The sequence below is a fragment of the Zingiber officinale genome, chromosome 7A, assembly GCF_018446385.1.
Source record: "Zingiber officinale cultivar Zhangliang chromosome 7A, Zo_v1.1, whole genome shotgun sequence".
Classification (NCBI taxonomy): domain Eukaryota; kingdom Viridiplantae; phylum Streptophyta; class Magnoliopsida; order Zingiberales; family Zingiberaceae; genus Zingiber; species Zingiber officinale.
The window spans coordinates 128,623,560-128,633,239 of record NC_055998.1 but is presented as its reverse complement, the minus strand read 5'-3'; the positions used below and the strand labels follow the sequence as shown (position 1 = coordinate 128,633,239).

The following is a 9,680-nucleotide window of genomic DNA, read 5'->3' as shown; positions in this document are numbered from 1 at the left end:
AACGGATCACATTTGACGTGATCTGGATAAAACTCTTGGTCCAGGCGCCTAGACCAAGTCCGAGCGCCCGGACCTAAGTTAACATTATGTTAACTGTTTGGTCCAGGTTCTTGCTACGGCTCCGGTTCTGCTTGCTTGGGTGATTTGGACCATCCAGAATAGAGCTGACCCGAACCCATTTTTCGGCCTTCGAGCAATCTTCCGCTCTGGCTTCTCATCCCTCGAAAATGCCTCGCTCTTCCTTCTCATCCGCCCGCGTACTCTTCCGCAGCATCTCGTCCCTTGGACGCACCAAGCCTGTCGGCTCTTTCCTGTGTCATCCTTCTCGCTAGCTACGTCTTGCGCTCGACTTCCTGTGCTCTTAAATTCATGCACACTTAGACACAGAGGTTTAAAACCAACAGGACCTAACCTGACTTGATTGATCACATCAAAACTACTTTAGGATACTAACATAAGGTAGACTTATAGGAGTGCGGCTTAATCCTAAGAGATTGACCCTTAGGTGGTAGACTTGGAGGAGGGACCTCCTAGCAAAAGGTAAGCCTTATATGTCAGGTAGACTTATAGGAGTGTGACTTGATTCTAAGGGATTGACCCTTAGGTGGTAGACTTAGATGAGGGACCTCCAAGAGATCTTATTAGGTTAGGTTGACTTACAGATATAGGCTAAGTTGCTAGTTTATGTTTATATAATTATTTTGTAAGAACCTAGAGCTGGAAGCAAAATAGAGAGCAAACAAATACAAATGGGTGAACTGGACTTGACTCGAGTCGAACCGAACCCAAATCAATTCAATAGACCGAACCAGTAGGTTGGTAAACTAACTGGATTCGATCCAAATTGCTGAGTTGTGAAATGGTGACATGGAAGATGATGTGGTAAAAGATCTTATTCATCTTTGTAATTTGAATGGGGATAAGGATAAGCCAGATGATGTGGATAGAGATAAGGCTTGATCCAGATATGACTTCATCTATATAAGAGTTGATCCAGATAAGAATATGATCAAACTCTCTACATTCAAGATAACTTCTTCAATTATACTCTCCATCTCTGTGCTCAAAAAGCTACGCTGCAAAGCTCTATGGCCGAGGAAGCTCCAAGGGGGTGCGCTGTGCTCAGAACTTCCGGATTGGCCATGATCTTTTGTTGGTTTGTTTATTACAAGTTCTACTTAATTTATTATTATTTATTCTTTATCGCAAACTGTAAGATTGGTTTCTCCGCCTCCAGAAAGTACCAGAAAGGAGACCACCAGTGGACGGGGCGCCTCCCATGATTAGTCCTTGGATGCACTGACCCTGGGGGGCGGGAGTTGAGAACGAGCCCCCAGGGCGTAGCGCAGACAGTGGGCACATGACATCTCTAGCGTAATGGCCAGGGGTCGATTCTCAAAAACTGTCGACCTAGGGTTTATCTTACCATGCGCTTATGACCTGTATACCTGCATTTACTTCCCTTCATATCCATGGGGTCAACACTAGGGGGCTACTAAGTTAGCGGATCTACCCCTAGGAGGTTGGTAACCAAGTAAATCTCATGAGTATTCTTTCTTTTAAATTGTTAGTGCATTCTACTGTGACTAACATTTTAATAGAAAGAACGAACAAAATTGAAGCAAAAAGCGATGAGTCAATATTCACCCCCCCATTCTATCGACGCCACCGATCCTACATACAAGACTCCTGGCCCATTCCTTTCGAGTCATACGATCTTATTCTCCTTTTACTTATCAGGTTGAGCCCTTCGACCCAATTGGTCCCATAAGTCATGGGCTAGCGCCATAAGTGGTACAATGCGTGGATTGTCATGTGGAGCAATATGATTATATAGATACGACAAAGGTACGACAATGTGACATATCCTTTACCAAGGTATGACAAACATCTCATCACCAATTAACACATGGAGAGTGGTAATCAACGACCGTAATATAAAAGGGGTCCGCTCTTGTGGACGGAGGTATGCATACACCCTTGCATACAATTACATACACTCATCTATTATTCATCTTCTCTAACTCCCCCACTAGATATCTTATTTAAGCATCGGAGTGACTAAGCCAGGACAACCCCCTAATCTCCATTCTAACCATCTTCTCTTCTCTCTCTTTCCTCAGGCTTCATGGACTCCCTTGGCAATCAGTTCTCTCTCTTTCCTCAGGCTTCATGGACTCCCTTGGCAATCAATTCTCCTTTCGCCATACGAAGACTGTCTTCTTGATGCTTCCGTCAATAAAATTTATTTTATTTTCAGCACAGAGAGTTATACTCGTTGAACGAATTCAAGTACCATACTTATCCCCATTCACATGTTTAGTGACCAAAACAATTCTTGATGATCCGAGTGTTGAAGGAGAAATGAGTCAGAAGTGTCAACAGTGATATTTCCTCCGATTTTATTTAATGAAGAAGTAGAATCTATCATGTTAGATAAATAAACTTCACACAAATAAATTGCTCTTGATACTATGTAAAAAAACAGGATATAAAGGAATGAAGAAATAATATAAATCTGAAAAAAAAAATCTTTTCTATTGAATCTCATCCAAAACCTTTTACATATATACAAGTTGACTAAAAAGAAAACAAAAAACAATAAATATTTGACATTTATTACCGCAAGGAAAATAATAAGCGGGTCAAATTAAGGAAAATGAAAAAGTTGATTATAATAAGAATAAATCTTCTCCAAAATAACATATTTCAATATGTTTTCGAAATGGCATATTTCAATAGAGTCCTAAAACACACAATCAAAACATATTCACTGAAAGACAATAAACACTGGGGATTAGTATGCATGTTTAGGCAATCATCTTGGCATATAGATCACTATAAACTTGACATTTTTGATTCAAGAATTCCAACAAGTTATGTGAAGTATAACAGAAGCATTGTGCACGGTAAAGGTAGGACTTGAAAAAGCATTCAGTTTATCATCATGTTCATCCGAAACAGAGACTGAAAGGCATAAATGGATTACAAATATACCTCTTTGTTCTTCTTTGGATTTTCTATGCAATTGAAAGAGAAGGAGAATGTACTTAACATTTCACATTTAGAGAATACATCTTTTGATATATTTTACGGCATGCTGTAATTTTTTTTTTTTTTTTTGATAATATTGAACTTTTATATGGGTGACATGGTACAATATCTAAAATTTAGGGAAAAAAAACTAAGAAAAGAAGTGTGCTTGTTATTTTCGTTATGTTAAAGGGTATCAAAAATAAATCCGACTTGATGATTAAATCTGAGTCAACTTGAAGAAATTAAGTTCGGGTTGTGCATTTTCGTGTTCGAGTCGGGTTCGGATTGGAGGATTTTCGGGTTGGGTCAGGTCAGGTTTGGGTTAATCCGGGTTGATCCAAATATAGGATTTAGTAGATTTTTTAGGGTTAAATTTTATTTTATTTTAAAAAATAAGATATTTTTATATATATATTAATATCAATGTTAGTATGATAATAATAGAGTATTGAGATAAAAGTAGAGAATTATAGGGAAAATAGTAAAAAAAAATATTTTGAATCGGGTTTCGGGTTATCCGGGTCAAGTTTGGGTTTCAAGTTTAGATTCGAATTTAAAAGTTTCGGGTTGAATCCGAATTTGAATAGAGTTCTGATTAGGTTAAAAAATTTCAATCCGAATTGACACTCTTAATGACAACTTATGTTGATTTTTTTCCTTTCAAAAAATGTCCTACTCTAATTTTAGTAAAAAATACATTAATATTAATTAAAACTATTTTAATATAAAACTACTTGAATATTAATTAAAATTATTTCTATTTAGCCTATGAGAATGGTGCAACAGACACTTTCTTAGTTTTTCTAAATATCGGATGATTAAATCTCAATTTTAATAAATTAATGGATGTATTTCATTTAATATTTAATAAATATAAATTAAATAGCTGATGTCAATATAAAAAAAAATATTTTTATTTACTCTGACGGATATAATAGTAAAATACTTGGAAAGGAAAATGTTCTGTACAAGACTATGTACTAACTTTTTTATTAATCTATATAAATTTTGTTAAATTTTAAAATTTTTTAATAAAATTAATTGGATACGAAGCGAAATTGCTGAAAATCAAATTAACCTCGAACAAAATTTATCAAGGTTCAAATCGAAATTAATTAAATTTGATTTAACTAAATTATTATTAAACCAAAGTTAATTGAGTTAAAAGAATTTTTTTACAATATTATTTTTTATTCTCTTCTAAGCAGCTCTTACCACCTCATGTACAAGTCTCTACGGGCGGACTTTTTCTTCATTTCCTTCCAATATTTGTTTTTTCTTCTCAAATGTAATTCAGTTGTTTTCGAGCATAGTAATTCTTTTTTCTTCTAAGAATAGTAATTCTTATTTATTTTCAAACCAAACCTACAATAACATTAGTCCTTTCTCTATCAAGAACAACTCATATTGTATCTTTTCTTATTGTCAAAACTAGTTAAGACCGTCAGATAAGAAGATAAAACATTCATTCTCATTTCTTTTATCTTTATAATTAAAGATAAGAATTCAATTAATTTGATATATAAATTAATTGAAAAAATTGATTTAATGTTGACTAAATAAATTGAATCAAAATTTTATTAAAAATGAATTAATCAAATAAAATTAAAAATAGATTATATTGATTAATATCGAATTAATCAAATTTATTTTAAAAATAATTAAAAAAATTATATAAAATTAATTTCAAATTAATCAAATTAATTTATATTATAAAAGGATGCTTTTTTATTTTCTTAATTAAAAGCGTCAAATTTATTCTCTAAACTTCTAATTTGAGAAAGTTGTGAGGAAAACTGAAATTTGCAATGCCAGAAAAGTAGAAAACTACGGTCGGGAGACCACGTCGAAGGTTATTCTAACTATAGTTTGGTTGGAGCACGGTAGGGTTTGGTTTGGTAGGAGTGGAGAAACAACGAGGGCATCCTCCATCTTCAACCTTCTACCTTTGACCTCTATTCGCCTCGATTCCACCTCCTAATGGATCCATTGTTGCTTTTGTAATTGGATCTGAGATGCAGACGCAACGGATTGCCGAGATCCCACACGCGGGCGCGGACAAGCGCCCGCGGAAGAGGCAGAGGCTTGGTTGGGATGTTCCGCCTCCGATTCCACCTCCCCAGGTTCGTTCCCCCTTGTTGATTTCATGATTTCATATTTCGATGTGTCTTCTGTAGTTGTCGAAGTAATGTTCTTTTTCTCATGATAGATTGGTCGAAAAGTTTTTTTTTTTATATATTGATTGAAGGTAGAAAACGGCAGATCCGTTTGTTATCAGTCCGATTTATTCTGTACTCTTGATCCCTGTTTGCTTATATGCCCTGTTCATCACTTCGCTTCGAATTTCCTTTTGCCATATATATATATAGATATATTTGTTTGCTTACTGGATCACGTATGTTGGTAAGAAAGCAAAAAACTGAAGGTATTGTTTGTGTATTTGTTTCTGAATTTACAGATTTAAAAATCGGCCATTTAAAAGGTTTTGTTTTGCAGATTTCTCTGTCATTCTACTGTGGGAAGGAAGCTATGCACACGGCTACTACTAATCAGTTCTGGCAATCTTTCTACCATACTGGAGTTCCTCGATATGTATCTCCGCCTTGGAGGGGAGACGACAAAGATGGCCATTATATTTTCAGTGTCGGCGAGAATTTGACACCCAGATGTAATTTTATGGAACTTTATTTATGCTTGTGCCAGTACTTTCTATGTTTTAAGCAGGCGCTAGTATTTTAATTTCAGCTATAATGGTGGATTTATCTTATCGTCGGTTCCTTTTTTTCTGCTTGGCATGAGCTTTCAAGTTTATATTTTGTTGTTTGGATCCTCTTGTGCCTAAACCACAAATCAGTTTGTTGTTGAATACTTCTCCAATTTTTCTGTAAGCATTAATTTGCCTTTGTGATTTGGTTAATCTTTTGATATTATAATTTTGAAGTTCCTTATAGCATATCATCAAACAATCTCCCCAAGCTACTCTCTCTTATTTTTGTGATCTCACTTATTGATTCAATAAATTATCTTTTTTCAAAAACAACTGTTTGAGAATGTGAAAAACCAACTCTTTGTTCACTCTCTCTTTCTATCGAAGGGATGGAAGGGTAGAAGCCTTTTGTGTCCTTTCCAATTATGAATTGGGGTCTCAGAAGCAGTAGCCCATATGCTTTTCTCTCATGCCTTTCTTTCCTCATAGTTTGCATTGATATTTTGGCGCCCTTGGTGTAGAGGAACCACACCCAATCCATCCTGAACTTGATGGTTAAATTCTATGCACAGGGGAAGTCCGCAAGAAATAGTTCAATGCTAAAAGGCTTAGGACTGCTTAGTAAAACTGTATAAATTATGTTTTATACTCCCCCCTGGTGTTTTTACATGGTCTTTCATATTTTGTAATTTCCTTTTAATTTTGAACATTTTTTTTTCTTTATAACTTAATTAAATGAAAAATCTGATATTAACACACAATCTATTGTTCTGTGCAGACAGGATACTAAGCAAAATGGGTGAAGGTGAGCAACTTTTTTTCCATACCATACTAGCATGAAAAATCACAAGATGGGCAACCATGTTTTTTTCACTATATTCATCCACATTAAATGTTCAAGTGATGCGAATGTGACCATGGGTGTAAACAGGATTTTGACTTAACTGGTTAAAAACTCTATTGTCATATGCATCGTCTAAACTGCAGGAACATTTGGACAAGTTCTTGAATGTTTGGACTTGGAAAATCAAGAACAAGTTGCTATAAAAGTGGTGCGTTCACTTCAGAAGTACCGTGAAGCTGCGATGATTGAAATTGACGTGCTCCAAAGGCTTGCAAAAGCAGACAGAAGTGGCATTCGGTAGGTCAAACATTTAATTCCTTAGTTATACCATGAAGTAGGACTTTAAGATGTATACATATGTGTGGTTTTGTCCATGCAGTTGTGTGCAAATACGGAATTGGTTTGACTATCGTAATCATATTTGTATAGTAAGTACATATGTATTTTTTGCTTAGGTTTCTACTGTCCTCTCAAATATTTCTTCTGAACATTTGCTTGTTCTTCTAATCTCAACAGGTCTTCGAGAAACTTGGGCCAAGCTTATATGACTTTCTTCGGAAAAATAGTTATCGCTCATTCCCCATTGATTTAGTCCGGGAACTAGGGAGACAACTTCTGGAGTCTGTTGCATGTAAGTGTTTTGTCCTTTGATTTCACTATTCAAATTCTAGGAGATATTATTTCTACTTTACCATCATGTGGTGCTCAATATTTCCATGATTTATTTAACTTAGTTACAGTGGCTTTCTTTACATTTATTCCTGTTTCTGTTGCAGTTATGCATGACTTACGGCTAATTCACACTGATTTGAAGCCAGAGAACATCCTTCTTGTCTCCCCTGAATATATTAAAGTTCCTGATTACAAGGTATTGTAGTGTTCTTACCTAGGATCTATCTGCATTTTTTTATTCCATAAAATACGTTTGGTTTCACTATTGCTTAGATTATATTTTATAAGACGTTTCTATCCATGTTTTTGCTTATGCAGATTTTATCTCGTTCTCCTAAGGATGTTCTTTTGTTCAAAAATGTTCCAAAATCGAGTGCCATTAAGTTGATTGACTTTGGAAGCGCAACATTTGAACATCAGGATCACAATTATGTAGTGTCAACTAGGCATTATCGCGCACCTGAGGTTATTCTTGGTAAGAAATAATTATTTTGCCTTAATTTTGTCATTATTTATTTGTTTTTACTTATATCTCCATGTTTGCAATTGCAATAAATTAACTACTTAAGATATTGCCCTTCCCCATTGTTTTACAGGACTTGGGTGGAACTATCCCTGTGATATGTGGAGTGTAGGTTGCATAATTGTTGAGCTTTGTTCGGTTAGTTTATTCTCACTCATCAACTCTCCAGTTTTTTTCTTTCCTACTTGGTTTTGTATATGCTTCTTTTTCGATTATCTGAAGTGTGATCTTCAACCACTGCGTGTAGTTATATTTTGCTGTTAGCCAATCTTTACTTTTTATCTTTCATTGAGGAGCATCTCTGTTTAAAATTTTGCGACAATATTGTTTTTGGTTGTCTTCATACACAGATTTCCAGGGAAGTCATACTTCAGATTAATTAATGTGACCTCTTCAACTCTATGTATTTTTATTTTTATAATTGAACACCATATTTCATTCAGGCAAACACTGAATTTTTTAGCTCACAGCAGACTCGTACACACTATCAAATATCCTTTTTCAAATTAATACAGTAAAACACACCAAGCTTATACAAGATATGACTTTCAGTGCCACTAAATATTCACTGTCATTGCTCAGATCTATATGTTCTTACCTACTGTCTCACTCTAATTGTTGTGGAACCCTTGGTGCCGGATCGTTGCTGTAAGTAGTTGGTATGATTACATTTGATCTCCTTTTCCAAATTGTATTATAGTTGCCTTCGGTTCGTAGAACTGACTTGTCTGGTAAGAGTGAAACCACCGCAATAGTATTATAATTGGGATTGCATATTTGAATTCTGCTGTGTGGTTAATTAATATAGAATTATAAGAAAATCATATATAAAATGTGATTTTAAGTTTATGTTAATTGTGGGATAAAGCATGGTGTTTTGTCTTAATAATCAGGGGGAGGCACTTTTTCAAACTCATGAAAACTTGGAGCATTTAGCTATGATGGAGAGGGTATTAGGACCACTTCCACAGCACATGGTTGTTAAAGCCGAGTAAGTATATGAATTTGTTACTTATGCAAATTTTGTTGCATGTTGGAGTTTGAACTTCAAGTAAAGTTCATGAATTTCATTTTGCTTGCATTTTCATTGTAGTCGGAATGCTGAGAAATATTTCAAGCAAAGTCGAGGATTACGATTAGACTGGCCTGAAGGGGCATCGTCAAGGGAAAGCATTAGAGCAGTTTGGAAATTGCCTCGCCTTCAGGTAGGTTGTTGTTGGACCTATTTCTGTTTGGAATAAGGTTCGAGTCTTCAAATATTTTAATTCCATAAAGTTGGGATGCGATGGTTTCTACTAATAACTGATAATGTATTGCAGAATCTAGTCATGCAGCATGTTGATCATTCTGCTGGTGATTTGATTGATCTTCTGCAAGGACTTCTCCGTTATGATCCAACTGAGCGTCTAGGGGCACGAGAAGCCCTCATGCAGCCATTCTTTAATCGAGAATGGAGAAGATATGGCCATTCTTTGAACTAGAGGCTTTGGCCTTATTTTTTAAATCAAGTTTGTACAAAAATTATCAAATGGTTGAGGTTGAAGCTGAGCAGGTGTTGGCTAGGAATTACTTCTGTACAGGGAAAAGTTGTACTAAGAATGAATTTGTCAGGATTGAATAATACAATTCAATTGCTCCCTGTTTGCATTATGTCAATCCCTGAAATGCAGATTACTACTGCTGCTTTCCATGCTAGAAATCTATGTGTTTTATTGAACACATACTGGACCAAGGTACGGTCATGGTTGTTTGTGTTTTGTGGACGAAATATTAGCTCTTTACTATCTTATTGCAACCATTTAGACATGGATGAAGATTTTGTACCGGGAGGCTGGAGTGATTACTTTGTATTAACCCTTTATTGCAAATATCGGCACAAGGTCCATTTGAATATTTTA

General features: G+C 35.3%; 1 protein-coding gene across 2 annotated transcripts; it reads left to right on the top strand.

The window, feature by feature from the left end:
* Positions 1-4,867: 4,867 nt before the first annotated feature.
* LOC122002505 (serine/threonine-protein kinase AFC1-like) lies at positions 4,868-9,438 on the top strand. 2 transcript variants are annotated; one of them, XM_042557700.1, is made up of 12 exons: positions 4,868-5,159; positions 5,533-5,704; positions 6,522-6,548; positions 6,731-6,884; positions 6,967-7,015; positions 7,104-7,218; positions 7,364-7,455; positions 7,578-7,734; positions 7,856-7,920; positions 8,676-8,773; positions 8,876-8,987; positions 9,102-9,438. In XM_042557700.1, exons 1-12 carry the CDS (start codon positions 5,052-5,054, stop codon positions 9,261-9,263), a joined length of 1,311 nt encoding a protein of 436 aa, XP_042413634.1. In that variant the 5' UTR covers positions 4,868-5,051; the 3' UTR covers positions 9,264-9,438. The 2 variants fall into 2 exon arrangements, with proteins under 2 accessions (XP_042413634.1, XP_042413635.1); XM_042557701.1 differs by lacking the exons at positions 4,868-5,159; positions 5,533-5,704; positions 6,522-6,548; positions 6,967-7,015 and having other exon boundaries at positions 6,866-6,884.
* The last annotated feature ends 242 nt before the right edge of the window (positions 9,439-9,680 follow it).